The 22,297-nt window shown below is 36.4% G+C and overlaps 2 protein-coding genes across 12 annotated transcripts in view; one reads left to right on the plus strand and one right to left on the minus strand.

Moving 5' to 3' along the window:
* Window positions 1-17,122, minus strand: part of SLF1 (SMC5-SMC6 complex localization factor 1) — a 33,740-nt gene extending 16,618 nt beyond the window's left edge. Inside the window, exons 1-11 of one of the 5 annotated variants that reach the window (XM_027708752.1) lie at window positions 16,763-16,872; window positions 16,149-16,259; window positions 15,913-15,988; window positions 13,429-13,672; window positions 11,148-11,310; window positions 8,056-8,187; window positions 6,644-6,697; window positions 3,484-3,642; window positions 2,769-2,935; window positions 1,278-1,415; window positions 430-595 (exon numbers count right to left, since the gene is read on the minus strand). In XM_027708752.1, coding sequence (XP_027564553.1) covers window positions 430-595; window positions 1,278-1,415; window positions 2,769-2,935; window positions 3,484-3,642; window positions 6,644-6,697; window positions 8,056-8,187; window positions 11,148-11,310; window positions 13,429-13,672; window positions 15,913-15,988; window positions 16,149-16,259; window positions 16,763-16,771 — 1,419 coding nt within the window. In that variant the 5' untranslated portion in view covers window positions 16,772-16,872. Of the gene's footprint in view, window positions 1-429; window positions 596-1,277; window positions 1,416-2,768; window positions 2,936-3,483; window positions 3,643-6,643; window positions 6,698-8,055; window positions 8,188-11,147; window positions 11,311-13,428; window positions 13,673-15,519; window positions 15,666-15,912; window positions 15,989-16,148; window positions 16,260-16,381; window positions 16,642-16,762; window positions 16,873-17,017 lie in introns of those variants that run through there. The other 4 variants (XM_027708754.1, XM_027708753.1, XM_027708755.1 and 1 more) reach the window with 4 other exon arrangements.
* KIAA0825 (KIAA0825 ortholog) overlaps window positions 16,860-22,297 on the plus strand; it is a 248,123-nt gene continuing 242,685 nt past the window's right edge. For 3 of the 7 annotated variants that reach the window (XM_027708748.1, XM_027708747.1, XM_027708745.1), the window contains exon 1: window positions 17,007-17,505. The gene's annotated coding sequence lies outside the window, so the exon portion shown is untranslated. Of the gene's footprint in view, window positions 16,978-17,006; window positions 17,506-22,297 lie in introns of those variants that run through there. The other 4 variants (XM_027708741.1, XM_027708743.1, XM_027708751.1 and 1 more) reach the window with 3 other exon arrangements.

Raw genomic sequence — 22,297 nt, forward strand, 5'->3', positions numbered from 1 at the left:
AAAATTTATGTCTGTAGAAAATAGCAAAAAAGTATTAGTTTTGTTAGGTTTCTCTTTCAAACATTTCTTGAATCCTACCACTGTAAAATAAGATAATCACCTCTTTCGTTACACCATATTGTTTGACAGGATGTGTTAAGCTGGTGTCCCTAATAACTACAGTAATACCTGCTGGTAAGGGCATGTGAACATCTGAATGTAGCCAACAAACTACTCACGACTCGTTTCTTCTCTACACATCTATATGAGAATCTTACGGATCAATTCATTTCCTTTAGTGGAGCAAAAACCAGCATGCTTCACAACAAAAGGTAGCTATAACAAGCAGCTGTGATACTTACATATAATTCCTCACAAAAGAATGAACAAAGAATGTCTTTAAAAAAAAAGTCAGTCTTCATTATTTTAAAGTATAAAATTCATACTCACATCATTTTTTTTGTTCAATTCTCTGTGGGAAAGTATGACCCAATCTGCTAGAATATTTATGTGTTTGGTAAAAAGCACTGAGGCTCCGCTTCCCAGCCAAAATGTCTTCAAAAGAACTGTCTGTGGCATGACTTGCTGATGCTGTGAATTGATCCCTTCAACCAAACTGTAAAAAAAAAAAAGGGAAAAAACCTGAAGCTTTATGCCACTTTTTTACTACAGTTACCAGACAGAAACCTTGTCTTCTGTCAAAACACATACAGGTTTGGCAATTTTTAAATATGGAAAGATCAGACACAGTTTCTGAATAATAAGTACCATAATGATGACTATTACTGTTAGAGTGGAGGAATATTGTGCCAATATTTACATAAAGGCCACCTTTACTATATAAAGGCAGAGAAAAACCAAGACTTCTTTTATACTTCATAAACCAAGGAAAGATAATTATCTCCATAAGATAATAGGAAGATAAGTTAATTGAATGTAAAAAAAAAAACCCAACATAAAAATCAGTATGTTCAAAATGCTGCTTGTCTGCCTTAAAGGATGAATACTGAAGCACTGCAAAGCTAAATATACAACATGAACAAAATTAAGTGCTTACTGAAACTTGTAATATAGTGAAATAACAGGCTCGGAAAAGTAAGAGGCCTTAAAATACAATTAGAAAATGTCTATACAAATTACAATAAACAAACTAAGAACTGAGAAATATAAAAGGAAATCCTAACCTGTAGAACAGTATCTTATTAGGGATATACAAAAATCAGGATATAAGCTGCTGTAGGTAAAGAAATGCATGTGAAATTGTGAAAAATAAGAAAGTATTATCCTACAAACCTCACCTTTTTTTCAGAAACTCTACTTCAGCTTTTACTAAATCAAAGAAAAACTTCAATAATGTTTTGTGAACTATCTTCTGTTCATCTTCTCTCCCTGAAACTGGTTCAACATGACAAATGGTTTTGCAATAAAGGCAAGACCTGAAAAATTAAACCCAAAAAATCCATTTGTATGACAGCAATCATAGTCTGATCTAGTGGCAAAAAAGTCAGCTTTGAATTTTGACTGTTTTGACAAGGAAATAGCTTGCTCCCCAGCAACATTCAACATTTTAAAGCCTAATTTTCTGGTTTAAAAGCTCTTTTCAGAAAAACAAAACAAAACAAAAAACATCTTTGTGACTGAGTTTCTGTGTTCCACATTAAGATTTTGTATTATAGTGTAAACTAAATAATTTCCACTGTATTTCATTTTTCTATCTCTACTCGAGTTATTGTACAATTACTACATTTAACAGAATATCTTTAAAATCCTTTAAATACAAGATAATCTTGTAATATTCTATAGCCATTGTAACATTTGCAACATCCTACAAACTTTAGTTCAGATAACAGTTCACACATACCATTTGACAGGACTACGGACTGTCAAGTATGATGGAGATAATTCTTAAGTAACATGCAAACACATTTTTTAGCTAGAATTTTGAGTACTAGCACCACCAGGTATACAACTGCTGGGTATTGGCATTCTGCAGTAAGTGCTAAAGGACAAAATACTTCATCTAAAAGACAAATTCTCTTCCATTACATGTGACGTGTTCCTAATAAAAACTATTAAATGTCCATTTATAGTGATTCAATGCCCTTCAAGACATGCTTACAATCATACACTTTCATATATATGTAATTGCAGTTGGATCAATTTAAATGTTAGTGAAGATTTTATGACAGCAATAAAAAGAGGTATAGTTTTTCTTCCAAATGAACAGAATAACTAAATTCTATTGGTCCAAATTTCAAACAATGAGTTCTTAAGATAAAGCAGACATTAACTACCCAAACAACTCCTATGTACTGTCTTGCATTTGTAGAGGTATAAGATATCGGACTTCTCAATAAGATGGTGAAGGTTATAATTAAAATCAAAATACAACATGAAACTTCATGTTTGGTAAGATAAAGCTTGAATTTTCTTTTTAACTGCAGATATGTGTGTATATCTATACACATACATTCCACAATAGCAACAATACATAGATTATTATAACCTGTGGAGAGCATAAAAAATAAAATATTTTTTAAAAAGGAAGAAGGCTAAGAAAATGTACATCTTTTTCTTTCAAAAAAAATCCATCTGACTGTGAGCTAACACTTTGTGAAATATTAAGTGAAATGTCCAAACCTGTTACAATTCTAGACTTTCACGTGCAGGTAACTTGTTCTGTTGAAAATGTGACTTTGATGCAACAGAATGCCAATTCTCCTCCACTGTCCCCGAGTTTGGAGTAACATAACAACTATTGCATCCAGCATCTCATTAAACTTTCTTACCTTACAAGCATCTCTATGAAAGACCATGTACCTTTCTTACAGATAGGACACTGAAGAAGATCCAGATAATACTTCAACATAGACAGGGACTTCCAGGGAGGATCATGTTGGAGAATAAGGTACAAAATGTGACAAAGTTTGGCAAAAAATATTGCATTGGTATTTCCCTGTAATAAAACGAGAAAATAATAACGGCTCCATACCAGCCAAAGATCCATATTCATTACGAGTTTATTTATTTTCTTTATTCTTTATAATACCAAAAGACTTTATTTAATCACTGAAGTAACATGTAATTTAATGTATAACTATAAGCAGAAAAACTCATAGTTTAAAAAGAAAGGAAGGAAAAAGAACTTGCTCTTGAGTGATATTCCAGCTGAATGCACTGTTTAGAACAAACCTTCTCAATTGATGTCTCTACCTGTGGCCTACTAGCATAGTGCTGTTTCTAAACGTAACAAAAAATATTTGTGGTCAAGCCTTCCACAATACTTAGAGCACTACATTCATACGGCTTGCAAATAAATATTAATCGAAAAAAAATCTTTCAGTATTAAATTCTTTTTTTTTTGGTAACACAAGCACATTGATGAACACAAAGAGAAGAGAGAACACATCACTAAAAATTACTAAACACAATGTCAGGAGCAAAGATCATCACACTTCCATTTATTGCTTTAATTTTGAAAATACTTTAATTTTCAGCTCTCACCAATAGGAAATACTCTAGAAGAGAATGAAGAAGTTGCACGGGAGGTATACGGTACTTCTGACCAGCAGCAAGTTCTGTGATGACATCAGCAAATAAATGCTCTTCCACTAATCCTTGAAGTATATACCAACCGCGTCTGGACAAGTCAGTACTTTTAACCTAGAAATTAGATATTTTTGTAAATAAAATAACAGTTTAAATAAAAAACACACCTTAACTAATTAACAGGAAATGCATCAATGCATCAACCAACAGGAAATTTCTAAGTAAAATGTTGGTAATATATGTCCTGGTTCCGGTCAGGACAAGGGTAATTTTTTAATTTTTGCAGTAGCCAGGAGTGGGCATGGCTAAGACACAAAGGTTATTCTGGAAGTTATTCTCATGTTACTGCCAAGGGCAGGGGAAAGGGACTTTTGCTTCTGAGAAGGTTGTTCCGAGAAAATGCAGCAGGGGAGCTGTCCAGTAGTTTATTGTTGCAGGCTTTCCATATGAATCCTTTTTTCCTATACCTTTTGTTAATAATGTTGTTGCTCTTACTGTTCATTTTCTTACATCATTGCTGTTTCCAGTAAATTGTTCTTATCTCAACCCATGATCTTTGCCTTTTGTGTCTCCAGCTGGTGAGGAGGGAGGAAGTGGCACATGATTTTAGTGGGTGTACTAAATTGGAGAATTCCTAAACCACAAAAATGGAATGATTACAAATTAAACTAGAAAAATTACTTATTGTCTGGTCCAATCTAGATCATTTTGTTCTAGAAAGGCCCTCCCTCTTCCTGAACTAGGCTTTCATTGAAAATATAGTAGGTTTTAGAATGTGCTTCTCTTCTTAGATCAGATTGCATCTACACTTTTAAAAAACAAATTACAGTCCACACATTCGATAATTTGTGTATAATTTATTCTGGAAAGGTATGAAAAGGAGTTTTAGTATTTCCAAAAGTGCACAGTACATCCCACAACATACAGCTGAAGCAGTAAGATAGTGAGTACCATGGAACAGCTAAGAAAGTCAGAGAAAAGTGTAAAACCATGAGATACATAATTTAAGGGTACACATTATAAAACCATAAACAATATAACTGTTTTATCTCCCTAGTTCTTCTATTCCCATATAGAATGACAGAGAAGCATCTAACACTACAGATTGCACAGGTAGTGACCCCAGTGGATTTCAAAACTCTGAAGATCTTAATGGCACAGGGCTTCCTGCTTGTTCTCTGCCACTCATGACAGCAAAGCATTTAACTTTGCATGCTTTCAAAGAACCCGCACAGATATAATGGCTTTCATGAGATGCTGTATCTGCTCTGCAATTTCCCTGTTATTGTCTGTACTTTCAGCTTTCCAAAACCCACAAATAATGCTACTGAAGACCTCAGCTACATTGCTATTTATACCTTTCCTCTAGTCCAGGTTCAAGCCAAAGCTGACACACAAATTAGTTGCAGAGATATTACCAATCAAAGCACAGCTTCCCTATACCAAATAACTTCTCTTTTGAAATCCTGCTTTTTCGTTTGACCACACAGCCTGAGGCTCTGGTAAATTCAAAGAAACTTGGATAAGGAATCAAAACTGAAGAATCTGAGTGAGTAAGATGACTGACTGGACTGCTGGGAATTAAATAGTTACATAAATTTACTGTTGCTTTAGTCCCCGACAACTTGTAGACTTTATGATCTCTATCAAAACCCCTGTCTTTTAATGTATATTAGATAAAGTTACTCAAGACATAGAATCACAGAACCATAGTTTAGGCTAGAAAAGAACTCTAACACATTCATTAGTATTATTGGAAATGTTTATTAGAGCTGTTTATAAAAACCATAAATATGGTTTTTTATACTGCCTATAAAAGTCCAATATCAGATGCAAAATCTACCAATGTATATTCCACAAAGCAGTAAAAGACAGTGATAGGTCATGCATAAGAAAAGTATTACAATTAGTCTTAAAATTTCCAAACAAAAAATTGTATTATTCTAAAGAATACAGAAAATCAATTCTGGTGTACAAGAAAGATAAATTTTTTATCCCATTCTTCAACAAACTAAACACTAAGGTTAAATTTCAATGCGAATCTGTTCAGGAGCAGAAATGCACACAGCATTTTGCTGTTCAGTGGCGGTGTTGGACCATGACAAAGCATTGTAGTACTCGTGTTTTAAAAGTATTTTTCTCCTCCCTTCCTTATTGTGTCAATAAAAAGAAATCAGAAAAAAAAGAGATTTGCAGTGACTATTTATGTAGTAATGCTTATAAAGATATTGAATCTTCAGCTACCAAGAAATATAGGAAGCTAATAGATGCTTCAAGTGTTTCCGTTTTTAACTAATAGAAGTTACCATAAAAAGTACACTACTACTAGCTCATGGTTACTACGTAAAATGCTTTTTGAGTACTAAGAAGCAATGTTTCAACATGTTTAAAGATTTATTCTTAGTATTAGAGACAGAAAAGGCAAAATTTATTTTCTTCAAATATATATAATAAAGACTTAACAAATTGCTGATTTGTACCTGATTTAGGGCATATATTTGGCTTACTGGAAATAAAAAAGAGAAATTAAATAGCACAAAAAAGAAATTAAGTCAAAGTAATTATGAAACAGGATTGAAAAACAAAGTATTCTACTTGCAATCTGTGCTTCAGTTGACCCTGAAACTCACACGATGGTGTTTCAGGCATGTGCTGAAAGAACTACTGCTTCTTTCTACAGTGAAACAAGCTTTGGCTAAAATCTGTCCCTACTAGCAAAAAACTGTGGTAAGCACTGCTAAAAGTTGTGTACACTTTCACTTTATTGCCACTGCATAAATACCCTGCTTGGATAATTTAAGATGCTCTAATCACAGTAGGGCATCTTTGCTTCATTTTTTTCTACATTAATAGGTAAAGTTCTCTTAACTAGTAGGATTAAAGGGCTTTGTAATAACACAGACAGTACTGAAAGTATTGCAAGAACAAACAACATTCAACATCCAGTGATGCTCTTTAATGCTTTAATACTTTTATTAGAGTTTTGGATAACAAAAAAAATTTTAAAATGTTTCTTTGATAGCTAATTTTACAAAGTAAAATTACAAAGTATGTTTGCCTAACTTCATAACAAAATTCCATATATGCAACATGCCCTCTTTATTAAAATTCTTACCTGTGGATTGCATTTGTTCAGCTGGTCTGTTTGAGCAAACCTGTGGATAACAGTCTGTAAAACAGGATAAAGTCAATCTACACACTGGATATCAGTCAACATATTCAATAAATACTACATAAAACTCCCCAAACAACAACTTTTATTAAACATCATTCAAGCACAACATTTAACATAGCAATCTATTTATATTTGTCTTTTTAATATTTGGATGGTAAAATTACAAAATAGAGGATTAGTGACCCAAAAGGAACAAAATATGGCAAGTTTTTCTTCCACTTTTTTCCTGTTATTGCCTATTTGTTGTTATGTGGTTGCTATGAAATGACATTGTTCCTAGATTAGACCTTAAACACTAAGTGTTTTCATGCAGACTTTGGATTCCTCTTGCAGGTTACCTATAATGTAAAGATATGGCAGTAGATGCAAGAGTATGTTACTACTATTGCTTTATTTAGTTATCACCTAGTGTTACAACCTTACTAAAAGATGTTACAAAACAGTCTTTAGGAGAGACCATCTTTGGGATTACCATTACTCTGTCTGCACATTGCTACATAATGTCTAGTACATATGTACTACACAAGAATTTGAACAAGTGCAGTTGCTATGGGTAATATACATGAAAAGTCAACAACAAATTTATTTTTTAAATGTCTGGGAGGGTATAGCCTTGATAAAACGTCACCGATAGAAGATGTAGCATTTGAAGCTGCACAGATTTAAGCAGCATGAGTGTTTAATTTGCTGATTTTCTGTTGAAAAATTGCATACCTTGAGGACTTAAAAATTCTAATTCTTTTGCTACTAAGAACATACAGTACTTCATGTAAACAAGCTCCTACAAAAGTACTTACACACCATCATTTGCATCACTGTCACTTACCAAGATAATATATCCTAACTCAGAGTAATTAGTTGTTCTTTTCTAGATATGAAATAGTGGTTTTAATTACTAATGTAGCACTCTTATCAGGATTAGATATGTGACAATATAGAACCAAAGGAGTGCATTAGCTCTATTTTTGACTTATGATAAAAAACATTCATATGAATCAACAAAATACCAGCTCTAAGATACGATTGGTTTGAAAAAATAACAGGAAAGTCACAGAAACACTGTAACTCAATTTTGTTGAACATTTGCTACTATTTATCTTATATATTATACCAAGATTTCAAATAGTTCACCATGTCTTCTACACAGCCATGTCAACCAATTACCATTACTAAATTATAATTTAACTAATGGTAGATATAGTAAATATAGCATTATTAAACACTGCAGGTTGAAAGGCAGTATTCCTATTTCAGAAGGTTTTAAACTACCTACTTTATTAGCTCAGTACTATAATGAAAGATATAGTCAATAATATCCATTTTATGCTAAGCAAGCATTAACTGTTACTTACCGCTGCAAAATACATATGTTTTATAATGGCGTTTTTCATTTTAGTAAGTTGCATTTTAGACATGACTTGGTCTGTTTCTTGTGCAGACAGCAAATAGTTCATTTGGATATCTTCATTATTTTGTATTTCATTCTGTGCAGAGCAAAAAAAAATACTTTCTTTGTTTCAAAGCTAACCGTTAAACCGACTTTTATGTGCTAAGTCTACCTACATGTTGTATTGCAAACCCTTCTGTGCCTGTGTATGTTTATACAATTGTTTAAGGGTCTACATCATGTGCCAGATAAACAGCGAGGGGTTTGGAAATCAACCACTGATGCTGTAGGAAGCTGTAGATAAGAACTATCATTGTAACCTTCCCCATATTTATTTTCTCTAACTGACTTTTAACTCAGTCACAATCCCTGTGTTTCCATAATGGATTCTCTCTCAGGACTTTTCAAAAAACTAAAGTCCATTTTCAACTAGTCAAAAATGTAGTAAGGCTTTTTAAAGACATTTTTTCTGCAATTAGTCTATTTATTTTATATAGACCACTGTAATGAAATCTTTTCAGTTCTTGCCTATAAACCTGAAATAAAAGAGTAATTTAAAATTTAAAAGGTTTTTTTTTTCTTTTTTTTGGGTGGTTGTTGTTTGGTTGGGTTCTTTTTGTAATTTTGTTTGTTTAAATAATTTACTCTCTGAGTCCAGCTATCATTTCCAGGTATTTCTTCAGTACAGGAAATGAGAAAATATTTCTCAAATTGGTTTCCAACTCATTCTGAAAAGACTCTGAGTGACACCACAAGATATTTTTGTTAGTAAAAAATAGCTACAAAAATATTTAAAATTTACTTCATGGATTAAGAACAATACATTTCAGTAAGAGTTTCAATGTATGCTTTTCTTCAAAGATACAGAGATTAGGATTACAACGCCATTTTTATTTTAAGTTAATACACATGCGACTACAAAACCAGACACCTCTTGCAGTCTGATGAGTTAAAATATAGGTGAAGTGTTCCCTTGGTCATACAATGATGGCCATTTTTTACTGTGAGCAGGTGTGGAAGGCTTGGTGTAGCTTGCCTACTAATCCAAACACCTAAATCCGATGGACAAATCAAGTATGGGAAATATGGGAAATAACAGTATGCAAAAAACCACAGTAGTGTATGCAATGACAAGATGCAAGCAGTTTATACTTCTAAGTTTAAAAAATAAAGTTTCAAAAGTTACATATATCATCCTATTTTCAGATTTTCCCTTAAATGTATAGTTCAAACCAAATGTATTTGGTAGGTGTATAACTGTATTTCTAAACAAACACTGAGTTGATTGCACATTTAGAAGATGAAGTATTTTTGGTAAAGAGTATAAACAGCTTTCGACGAGCCTGGGATAACTGAACTCTGATGCATTAACTAGTCTTTACTTCTTGTGGCACTTCAAGCACATTATTTTCAACATGCTCATAAAAATACTTACATTCAAACAATTTATGTACAATCATGGCAAAAATTTATGAACTCCAGCATGCATCCAACAAAGCAATTAAAGTCACTGTTTGAGACTAGCTCTCTAAAATCATGCATGTGTTCTAATATCCTAAACCAATAAATTTGACACCTTGCAGAATCAAATCATCAATGACAATCACACAGAGTATTTTAACAGTAGTTACTAGGCTGAGATAATAAGAATAGATACTGAAATACAAACATGAAGCAAAGACTTGGCTAAAAAAATTCACACTGAAAATATCTGAACATCAGTGCAGTTCCCCTGAAAAGAAGAAAATAATAATGCTATTTTGCTGAATTCATCATCTGGACACATATATGGATGTTTAGGGGAGGAAGAGGATTTATATTTGCTAGAAGTAGCAGTCAAATAGCATGAATACAAATTTACAAAGCTGGAAAAATCAAATGAATTATATGCCAAGTACTTCTGGGACAAAGAGAAAAGAGTGTGTCCATAATGTTCTTTGATAAAGCCTAATACATTTGGACAAGTGCTGTGATTTGACTGCCTATGTTTTATTTTTTCCTTTTAAGAGACTAGGAGGCTTAGCAGTTTTCTCAGTTCTTCAGATTCACTTAAATAGAAAACCAATGTTCTCTTGGCCTCTGAGGTGAGTTATTTTTATGAAATCCAGGAAAAAAAAGTTATGTGCAAGTTAATGGACTGGTTAAGATGGAAAGCTGGTTAAGACGTGGGAGGAATTCAGGGTGCATAGCAAGAAACACTTGATTTTGATAGAGATCAATAAAAGGTGAAGTAGCCATAAAAACCTGACACTGTTAATGTAAATGTCTATCTTAGCTGAAAGGTTTAAATGAGAACAGTTTCCCTGAACAAGTTCCATTAAGAGAGTAAGCACTAGAGTAAGAACCCACATTGATGTGTTTTATTCAGGATGTAAACATTAAGACCTTCCAACCTTCTTCTTGCCCTTCTGTAACAGCTTTATTACAGGGAGCACAAAATGTTTTGATCTGAAGAATCCAAAGGGTTTTCAAATAGTAACAAACATAGTTTTAGCTCCTACTTGCTTGCAAAGGTAATATTTTCAATTAGCAGTTGAATAAAGTCACCCCAGAGCCTGAGGAACTACCATACTAAAAGAATATTCTGAGGCCTTTGAGTAGTTCCAGATCAAAATACTAGGAAGTTCTGAACGGTGCACCTGGTAAGTAAACAATTATGAATCATTGGGCGTCTCTCTTAAAGGAAATAGTAACAAAAAATTCTACCGAATTCCGCACTGGCCCAGGACCATGTCCAGATGACATCCTGTTACAGCGTTCCATCACCCTTACAATAACAAGTGGTTCCTGACTTTCAGACAGAACCTCTGGTGCTTCCGTTTATACTCATTGCCTCTTGTCCTGTCAAAGGGCACCACAGCCTGGCTCTGTCTACTTTGCACCCTCCCTTCAGGTATTTGTATACATTTATGAGCCTTCATACCTCTTGGATACACAGTCTCAGAATCAGAAAGTTGTCTTACCTTTAATCAAATTACAAAACTTTCAGGCTGATCATATACCTCTCTATTATTAACACTGCATTGTTTACAGTAATCAGTAAAATAATTCACTCACCTCAAAAAGGTAATGTCCTAGATATTGCAAAGGGTAGTAACGAGCTTCTGAGAGACATTTTTTGTTTTGCATAGGACAAACGTTATTATCGATGAGTATATGAGTTAAACTGTGCTCTGCATCATGAGATGAACATATGGTTGCCTTTCCAGCTTGAAGAACTCTAAAGAAACACATTTGGAAAGATATATTTACTCCATTATATTAATACTGCCTAGAGCTACAACATAGTTTACAAACTACAAGCACGTAAGTGCAACTGAATAAGACATGAATGTATGTATGGCACTGCACAAACTTCATTAGAAAGATAAAAGGGCACTTAATAGCCTTCAGAAAACTAAATAACCCACTTAACAAGACATCTTTCTCCTCACAATTTAATACTATTAATTAACATCAATATACACCTCCTACCTATCTGATAGAAAGCTTTACCTGTGCACTTTTTCAGATACCAAATTTGATGATAGCAGCTATAATTTATTCCATTATCTCCCCCAAAATGATGACAGTCTTTCAGTTAAATCTTCCTATAAATTAAGCAGTTTACAAAAAAATGAACACTGCTTTTCTGAACTGTAATATGATATTTTCATAATACAAATAACATATTTCCATAACACATTTACAGCATTGGTGCTGTCTAGTACCATATATATTGTTTGTCTTCGGGACACCATTACCTAGAATTTTCCCAGGGACAATTTCCAGAGCTGTACTACTGCAAGTACTCCAATGTTTTAGAAAAGATGCCAGACAACAAAAAAAAGGCTGAAAAAAAAAGGTCTTGTGACATTCTGGATATATGTTTCATTTTTTATAATCCAGGTATGTAAAAAGAAAAGGCTGCTGGTCTCACACACACTTACCCATCCAACAGCTAGGCACTAAAAGCAGGAAGAGCATAGAAAGAGGAAAAAAGGCACAGTATTGTTAAATATTAGAGAAAAATTTGTCTTTCCCCGAAGCTATAGTGGCCTTTATGACTGAAAAGAGTATTTGCTGAAGACAAAAAATATCCAACTGTCAGTTTTTTCTTACTGAGTAAAAGGATTCCCATGTTGAGTGTATGGGAAACAGTCTGGAAAAAAAGACATCTTCCACAAAACTGCTTGTTCACCTCTCTTGCTGATGTAGTTCCTGTAAAGGTTATTTGTATTGCAAACAGACGGTTGTGCAAGACACCATTTCAACAGTGTTATCATGAAGATCTGCATAAGCAGTTTTTATGGAAAAAGAAGCAGCATTTTTCACAAGTGTGGCAGGACATAATAAACTCTTCCACTCAGCCAGGAAAATAGCATACTTAGAACGCTTTCCGTTGGCAAAATCAAAAGATGGTAACTTCAGCTACACCTCACTTTGTCTCTATGAACTACAAAGAGACAGGCACCTGTGATGTAGCATACAGCCCTGTACTATGATTCACCAAACTGCACTTCCCTTCTTGCCTGTGCATCTGTGGCATGCCTAGACCTGAGCATTCCTAACTAACTGGGATTTCAACAGAGAGCAGGACAGTTTTTGACTAAATGGAAAGCTCTAAAACAGTGTCAGGAGATGTTTCTTTTACTGTACCAGATACAAATATTACTTAAATGTACTCTACTTGTACTTCTGTGCAGTATTTAAATGAATGAATCCAAATGTGTAAGAAGAGTATGGAAAAGAAAAACACAGTACCAGAATTCTTGCACTTCAATCGTTTCCCTTCCCTCTGCTTTCATTTATACTTTTGTCCTTCCCTTTCAAACTATATGTATTTACAACATATCAGAAACATCTGATAAGTACAAATTAGATCTTCAGAACTACAAGAAGCTGTTACACAGATGTGACACAAAGATTGATCAGGTCAGTAACAGTGTGGCCCAGATGCTTAAGACATGGTCTCAGGTCACCCAGCCAAGTGAAATAAGGTGTCCTATTCCAACTACTATTTGAATCTAACACCCACACAAAATAAACACTCATAAAAACTGTAAGTATATATTTCTTGCCTCATGAAGAAGTTTCTCTTAGCAGCTTACTTGATAAAAACATACACAAATGCACGTTATTTTTGACACTATACTAAAAGAAAGCAAGAAAAGCAGTGATGTTACAGATTTAAAGTCATTATAAAAATATGGAAATATATTAATGAAAATAATTCAGAGTTTGGAGAGCTGAGGTTATTAGGGGCCAAATTAACTGGGATGGAAGAACAAAAATATGTTCAACCATACAATAAGTGCTCTATTCTGTATTATTTAAGCTTTAAGACATATACTCCTACCTTCTAATAGATGCCATTCGTTTATCACCTTCCTTAACAGGAAGGACAACTTTCCATCTGTGGAAGGCCCCTGGAGCACTAGAGAATGTCAGTTCTTCGCGCCATCTTTTAGGTGCAGATTGCATTTGAGGTGAATAATGGGTGTCTTTTTCAATTTCATATCCCCATTCGTACGTTGTTTCATCAAGCCATCTGCCACTTTCAGCACTATTAATTATGTACTCCTTAGTTAGTACCCACTTTCCTAAAAAGCAAATGAACTGTCAACCACAAGAGATTTTTTTTGTGCAGACAAATGGCAATCAGCTGAAGAACTAATATAAAATTAACTTAAACCTTTCTTGTGCAAATAAAAGCTGAAATTATAAGTACCATTTTAAAAACTTCTTCCTGTTACAAGAGTTCTCCACTTCAGACTTTAGAATCAAAAATCTCACAATGCCACTGAAAATGATCATTCTGTTTTCTTTTAATGATGAAGTGCCTTTTTACCCTTCCTAGATAAAATTGTCTATCTCTTCAAAAATCTCCAAATACATCTTTTCAGCTTCCCAGATTTTGTTCTTATGAATTCCACAGAACCTTGGCAAACACTTTATTTTTAATACCATTTGACACTTACACAAATGTACTAAAATGAAGAAATATTTTACTACCAATGATTTAAAAGAAGAACTAAACTTTTAGCATGTAAGCTCTTTCTCATATATATTCTCAAAATTACTTGCACTGCTAGTGTAGTGAATATCAATATTCGGGGACACAGTTTTAGACTTTTTTCTTTCCCCTTTCTTCTTTTCACATCCTTTTCTCTCATCCCTTGGCTCCACCTCCTCCGCCTCTCCTCTTTCATCTTCCGCATGTATGCTTTTGATACAGTATGTAATGATCTTCCCCTTTTCTCTGTCTCTCTCTTCTTACAGGTTCAGGTCAAGAGCAGTGGTTAGTATCCTGCTCTTGTATTGAAACACTACCTACAGAAGATACTGTAAGAGAAATTGACTTGAATTGTGTGAATCTAATTGGTTTCACAGAACAGCAGGGTTGACTGGCAAAATGTCTCAGTGCCGGAGCACAGATGGTACTTTTACAAAACCTAGCATAGGTACCAGTAGGCTTATGACTGGAAAAGGTATGTTGTGCACAACCTGTATGTTAAAACCATTTCCACTTGAAGTTTCCATGTCAAAACTTCTGTCAGCACAACAACTGGCATCCTTTAGTATTACTGTTCAACCCTACAGAGTTCTAAATGTGTTTAACGTTATCTTTCTTCATTACTTGCAGTACGAATGAATGAATACACTGTCTCTGCCATCAAGAGTAAGACCAATGATTACGCAAAAATAGCACCTCTTCAAGATTAAAAACTGCTAGATGTTATTGTGGAAGATTTGTAAGTAGAGAAATATGATAGAGTTTTGTATTGCCATGTGGACATTACATGTCCACTCTGTTCAAGAAAACATCTCCACGTTTTAAATTCCAAAAAGTAAGAAAACATTAACTCAAAGGTTTAGAATTGTTAAAATGAAGTGCTATGCCAGAAATCTATAGGCATTTTAATATTGTTTCCCTCATGGAAACTTTTAGTTATTTCCTTTTTGATAAGAGTGAGATGAGAATTTTACATTAGTACAAGAAATCATCCATATATATACACACACACCCCCTGCATACAAGCATGAAATCAAGAAATTTATATATATCTTTAAATCCAAATACATGTTTAATCATTTCTGTCTATTACCTTTTAATTTAAGATTAGCCGTTCTAAAAATTGCTTTACCACTTTGTTATAGTATTACATAGGGAAAATACAGATCGTGTTAAAATCGGTATTGTGATATCTCATAACTACAAGATAGTCTAAACTCATCATAGAATCCTTACCTGTAATCAGTCTATAATGAAATCTTAAAATACAGAATTCTCATTCTGAAAGCATTTAAGTTGCTTATGTATGGGATTGCAGCATCAGGCCTCAGTTAAAGGGGAAGCAAGAGGAAAGACCAGAGGCGTGTGTCAGAATGGTAGAAGTCTGGAATTTTTTCTTGCTGCATAAACAGGAAATTAGAGACTGAGCTTTACCAGTGAATGTTGCATATGAATTTGGTGTCAAAAATCCACTCCGACTATGGGTGTCCATATTCTCTCTGCCTCCTTTCAAGCAATCCATTTTTAAGTGTCCATGTAATTTGCTTATGACTGCAGGATCTAATATACAACAACAATTTCTGTTTGGTAACAGGTGCAGATCCAACAAAGGGAGAGAGCAGGAATACAATTTAGGAAAAAAATCTAAACAAAAAGAAGTAAATCATAACTTGAACATAATACTACATTAAAAATCGAGGTTAATGGAAGAAGAATGAGTGTTTGTAAGACAGTTCACTCACACAATGAAAACAGATAACCCTTTTAAGGCTCCTTTCTAGACCCGGTTGTGATGCTATGAAATTTAACAGCAAACCTTTTACTCACCAGCAGCACAGGCAGCTAAGATCTTTTCACTCTTGCACAGCTTTTTTGCTACAAGATGTGTACAATTTCTGTATTTCTAACAAAACAAAAACAAAACAACACACTTGTATCACTGGAAACAGTTTAAATTCCTTGGCTATTTATACGCAACTAAACTACAGCACAGTCATTTCTTTTAAGGCTGGCATTTCTACTTTTTGCTCTAACCCTCTTTTCTGTACTTTGGTGAACAATACCTTACTATCTATAAAAACACAGTTCAGTTTAAGCAGCCATTTGAGCAGGGCCTTTTTCTCTTTTTTAAATCCAGTTATTTGGATTATCCGTTTCTGGTTGCCACTTGCCATCTGTTGAAAAAAAACAAGAACAAAAAGGAAACGTTAACACACAAAATATACACCATGAAAAGTTGCTTGCAAAGTCTGACTACCATTTCCTACTTCTTTTCCATTGAAATGGGAAAACACAACGAGAAAAAAGAAAGCTGCCTGAGGCGGTACACCACATTTTAAGCTCTCACTGCCTGCCACTGTTAAGATATCTCAAAGGCGGTAACGCGGTAGTCCCGAGACGCCCAAACTGCGGCCTGCAATGGGCCGAGGCCCCCGGGTCTGGCATCTTGGCTCTGCACCGGGATGCCCGTAGGGTCCGCCGTTCAAACCCTTGTTCCGCTGCTGTGCGGGCCCCGCAGGTGTGGGGAAGCTCTTTACCGCCCGCCGGGGGGGAAACCCGCCGCCCTCTCTCTCACGAAACCGCCACCGAGGTGCGGCGGGCTGGCGACGCTCCCGGACAAGATCTGAGGAGCGAGCCCCCATCGCTGAGGTGGGGAAGCCCCCCGGCGATCACGTACACAGGCCATGGGCGTGGGGAACGGGCGCTGTGCTGGAGCCCTACGGCTCCTCGATCCGGCCCGGCCCGGTCCCCACTGGGCGCTGCGCCCCTCGTTCAAACCCCGGCGCGATCCCGCCTTCCCCCGCCCCGCCCCCGGATGTGGCGGAGGGGCCGTTCCGGGACGTTGTCACGGACGCTCCGCTGTCGCCGGGGCTGTCAGCGCGGAGCCGCTCGGTAAGTGGCTCCAGCGGGGCTGCCCTTCCCCTGCCCTTACCGTGAGACCCGAGCGGGACAGGGCTGGGATCCGCTGCGGCCGCCCGCAAAGCTCCAGGGTTCCCCGCGGCCGCCTTCTCTCCTCTGCGGCCTGGCCGGGCGCTGCGCAGTTTTCAGGCTCCTCGGGCAGCCGAGGCGCCGGTGGGTGCCCGTCCCTGCTGCGGAAAGGCGGCGCTGGTGTCCCTCTGAGGCGGCCCTGGCGGCGCGGCGCTGGGGGCCCGGCTTCGCACCTCACCGCGGAGCGGGAAGGGGCGGTCTGCCCTCAGACCGAGAGGAGGGGGTCCCCCCACCCAGGGCTGGGGGAGGCGGGGACAGACTGGGGGCGAGTGGCGGAGGGCGAGCTGGGAAACGCGTCGGGGCTGCCTCGGAGTCTGAAAATCACCGTGTCTGTTGCTCGGCAGAATTAAAATTGTGGAAGGCGGTCTGATAGGGGTGTGCTAGATGACGGAAGAGACCTCGCAGAGTAGAGGAAGCTCACAGATGAACCAGGTGGAATTCTATGTAGATGCAAGCTGAAGTGTTTCTTCGGGAACAGACTGGCTATGAAAATCAGGAAAGGGGCCAGGGATTTCTGATCCTCAGTACCATTTTCTCAGTATCTCTGAGAAACTTTCAAAGTGCCTTGTGCCTTGTCTTCAGGGCAAGTGACCAGATACTGCTGCAGCCAGATAATCAAACCACATACCGGGATTTCTGCCCCGTTTGTGAAGGGATTCCTGCCCCACTGGTCAAGGGGGTGCAAACTCTTCATTATGAGAGTCAGGGTTTGATTTTTTTCAATTACAAAGCAATACGAAGAGCTCAAAATAATATTCAGCTTGTATCTCAAGCACTCAGTTTAGAATTTAGAAATGTAGAAATGCCAAGATGGTGATTGTTCATCAGACTTTGTTTTGGTGTTCCACGCTTTATTTTGGTCCTTTCTGTGTTTGAGAGATGACTTTTGACTATTCCTGTGTCATGCAGAGCACTGAATGGATAGTGCACAAGAAATCTGTCAATGCTTTGTAGTGAATAAAAGTAGCTTTTTAGAACACTTTTATTCCTTTTTTCTATAACTTGAGACTAGAAGGCACACATCCTGATTCAAATGGAATCAGGAAAAAACTTTCCTGAAAGCAAAACTTTCACAACTGCTGAGTTTTTGTCACTGCAGCTTAGATCAATGGGTGCAATGCTTTGAACTCACCATTGCTATAAAGCATAGGTACATATTATTCCTTTGGAAAGAAAAGCCAAAACCACCTAGCTGCAGTCATCTAAAATTTGACAGCGGGTTGGACACTTGATTTTAAATCTGAATTTCCCAAATATCACAACAGAAGAACAGTTTTTCCAGGCCTCAGATGAGTCCTGTGTTGCTGTTTATGAAGTATTCTGGTACGCTGAATGCTTACTTAAGTTTTCCCTATCTTTTGTTTCTTTAACATTGCAGTTATATTTTTGTATGCAAGCATGAAGAAATAACCATCAGCAACCTTTGTCATTAGTTTATTTATATAAATGACAATGAAAAAAAACCTTAAGTATTCAGAATTAAATTACTACATTTATTGCTTGCACTTCTTGATTGACAGTGAAGATTAGTTGCATTTTCTATTTTGTATCTGTTGCATCTTTGTACCTTCGCTATTGATTTGTCAAGACTGTAAAGATATAAATTTAATTCTTTTAAATTTTATTTTAAACAGTTTAATTCTTGCTACCTAGGACTAGCTACTAATCATTACTGAACCAAAAACTGTTAGTTTTTTGCCACAGGACTGTGTTAGACACCAGGTCAGCAATTATTGGGTCAGAACCACTTTATGAGGGTGCGTGTGTGTGTGTGGAGGGGGAAGGGATGGATCGAACCTCACAGAGGTGGGGTGGTGTTGTATCCCTCATGGCAGACCCCTGGAACCCACACGGGGAAACTCCAGAGTAGCTGTCAGTCACAATAGCCTGGGAAAACTATAACATACCACACCTCCCAGAGCCCCTAACCCAGCTCAGATTGGCAGAGACAGTGAGAACACTGCCCTTCACCCTGGCCTGGAACCCCAGAGTGGCTGGTGGGTCAGAGACCCCATCTGGAGGGGTTGGCCATAGACATCAGAGCAGATAAAACCAAAGGCATGTATTTGCCTCGTGTCATGGCCCTGCCATCGGGACGTGTGAGAGCTGGTTTTCCACAAAGTTCCAGTGGTAGCTGTCTCTTCCTCTTTCTCTTTGTCTCTTCTTGCTCCCTCTGCTTCTCTTTCTTTGTTCCTTTCTTACTGTTTTGAGTGGCTTGGAGCTGAAGGGATTGGATTCCATGTGGAGGGATTGGATTCTGACTTATGTGTTGTGGAATAGTATTTGCTGGGTCAGTATTGTGGTGAAACATTTTTGTCTAGCTTGTGTGGTACACTTTTGAACTTTTTGCCAAGTTCCCTTATTTTCTCCCCTAAATTAATAAAGATAGCTCTTGGGAACAAGTCCATGGGTTATTCTCTTAGTGCTATCTTGAGGTATTAGAGAATCCTATATATATATATATATACACAAAAGTAAAACTCCCGGCTAAGCCCATGAGCTTGCAGCTTCGGGGCTGGAGTGTTACAGACTGGAGGAGTCTTCAGCATATAATACTGTCAACTAACTCCTGGTGAAGAAGTTGCATAAAACTGTGAAGTTGTGTTGGGGGAGGTTTAGGTTAGACACTAAGAAAAGGTTCTTCCCCCAGAGGGTGGTTGGGCACTGGAAAAGGCTCCCCAGGGAAGTGGTCACAGCACCAAGCCTGACACAGTTCAAGAAGTGTTTGGACAACACTCTCAGGCACCTGGCGTGATTCTTGGAGATGGTCCTGTGCAGGGCTAAGAGTTGGACTTTGATGATCCTTGCAGATCCCTTCAAACTCAGGTTATTCTATGATTCTATAATGATGACCATTTGTTACCTATAAGAATTAGGTATTTTTTTCCTTGTCTCTGGCACAAGAGTGTGGAATCAAAATAACCGAGGCCTCAAGCGTTTCACATCTAATTTCACCTTAAAATACATTGTTACTAAAGTGTAGCTTTAAGCAATTACGTTTTTTAACGTTCATTTTAGGGATGTCTGATAAGTTTAGATTTCACTTACTCTCTGATTCTATTATTTTTTTCATAAAAAGCCTAAAATATTTTCTTCTTTTCCATCCTTGTTGTGATCTCATTATAGTAGCCAAGTATCTCTTAATATTATGTTTCATAGGTTCTAGGGAGTAGGCTTTTTAACTGAGGTACTTTTAAGTACCTCTGTGTTCCTTTGTTCTTTTAATGTGTTTGTCAAATATATGGTTCAATTGCTCAGTATTATACACTGTATTTAAGCAGTTTGTCTCTAGGTTTTAGATGATATTTGCTTCTACACATTCTCTTCTACACTGCATTTGACATCTTTTATAAAAATGGAGAAGTGATTTTCAGTGCTACACAAATGGTATTTCACTTCTAAAACTTCTAATTGCATTTTAAGGACTAGCAAGAATGTCTGTACAGCTCTTATGTCCTCAGTTCATTAAGAAGCCAAGATCAGAGAAATATATATTCCTTTTACTCTTTCACAAAAAGAGTTTACGTACAGAGTATCAGATGCCCATCTCTTTCAGACTTTCTTTCTTAATTTTATTACCTAGAGAGACAAAAGAGAAATTCCATTTTCATTGCGCCGTTCTAGCTTTCTACCTTATACTTTTTGCTTCCTATATATTCTACATATAATTGTATTACCATTATGTCTTTTGCCTTGAAATTTCACTTCTTACAATTCCCAGAGATAGCTAGTTTACTTCACATAATATGTGCAGTTATCTTTCTCCAGGCCTCATTGATGCTGCTGCTGTTAATGGGATCATTGTTGATCCTTGTCTGTTAATCTCACAGCCTCTTTCTGCAAGTCTCTTCCACTTTTTCCTTAATTTTGCAACTTAATGTATTGGGTTTGGGGGTTTTTTTGGTGTGGTTTTTTGGGGGTGGTTTTTTTTTTGGTTTTTTTGGGGGGTTTTTTTGTGTCTCTGTGTGTGTGTGCGTGTTTTTTGTCCCTCACAAAACTTTTGACTTTCTGTGTTGAAAATGTTATGTAATTACTTGCAGCAGTTGTGATAGTGATAGTCCATGCATAAGCATCTCTTCCATTGTGAAATATAATCTGTCAGATTTTTTATCTAGTGGAAGATATTTGGCATTATGTGCTTAAAGTATTTTCCATCCTATAAACAAGTTTATCAGTTGACTGATTACAATTTCAGAGGTTAATAACATTATTAATTGGAGCTTTTTTCCTTCTGTTGTCTAAACATAACATGTATACTTTTAAAAACAGTATCATTTGACAAAACAAAACTCACAATGCCATAGGCAAATTTTGGTCAAACATTTAGTAATCACAGCTTTGTAAAAAAAAAACCCTGAAACTATATTGAAAAATCAATCATAAAAGCTAAAACAGTGTGAAGTGTCTCCACACTGCCTTCATGTGGAGAAAAATCTAACTTTGTGCCCCTTTAAGTCCACTTTATAAGTCCGTCTTCAGTATGAAGCACTGCCTCTGGCTTTGTTGAAACTGAAGGAATTTCAATTTTCTTCTATAGTGGTAAGGGATTAAAAGAATTAGAAATAGTATAATATAAGTCCACAGAAGCTAGAATAGCTTCTTAATAATAATAATAATCTTTCTATAAATGTATCTTTAGTTTATTTCATGAATATAGGAAAGGCGGAACAAGCATTGTGAAATTTGCTGGTTTTCTTCAATCCTTACTGATTATATAAACTCTCAGTTATCATAACTTTGTACTTATTTTTAAAAACATCTTCATGTTCTTTTCAGGATGTATCATTTATATTTCTTTTATGTAACTGTTTTTGTTCCAAAGAATGTTTATTTTTCTGATCATTATTAAAGCTCAGTGCGTCTTCTCATCTCCTTGCATTCATCTGCCCTTCTGCCAACTCACATTCCATTAATGTAAGTCAGTGAATTAATGTTGATGGACAAATGAAGAGAGCACAGTGTTCGACAACTTGTTCAATAATTTTTCTGTTCATGAGGCCAGTCTGTATACTTTATGTGTATTAGTTCACTCGTTAATGAAATAGTGACCTGTATTTTATTAGTGTGCTTTCAGTCACTCATGACTTGGACTAGGGCTTTGTTTGTTTCTTTCTTTTAAAATACAGGTAATGGAACGGTTTAATTTTGCATTTAATACTTAACTTTCCTACCACATAAAGTTCACGTGAAGTTCAAATTTCTTTTTGTGCCTGACATGAGTTAG

The sequence above is a fragment of the Neopelma chrysocephalum genome, unplaced genomic scaffold (genome assembly GCF_003984885.1).
Source record: "Neopelma chrysocephalum unplaced genomic scaffold, ASM398488v2 Primary Assembly neopelma1_96523, whole genome shotgun sequence".
Lineage (NCBI taxonomy): Eukaryota > Metazoa > Chordata > Aves > Passeriformes > Pipridae > Neopelma > Neopelma chrysocephalum.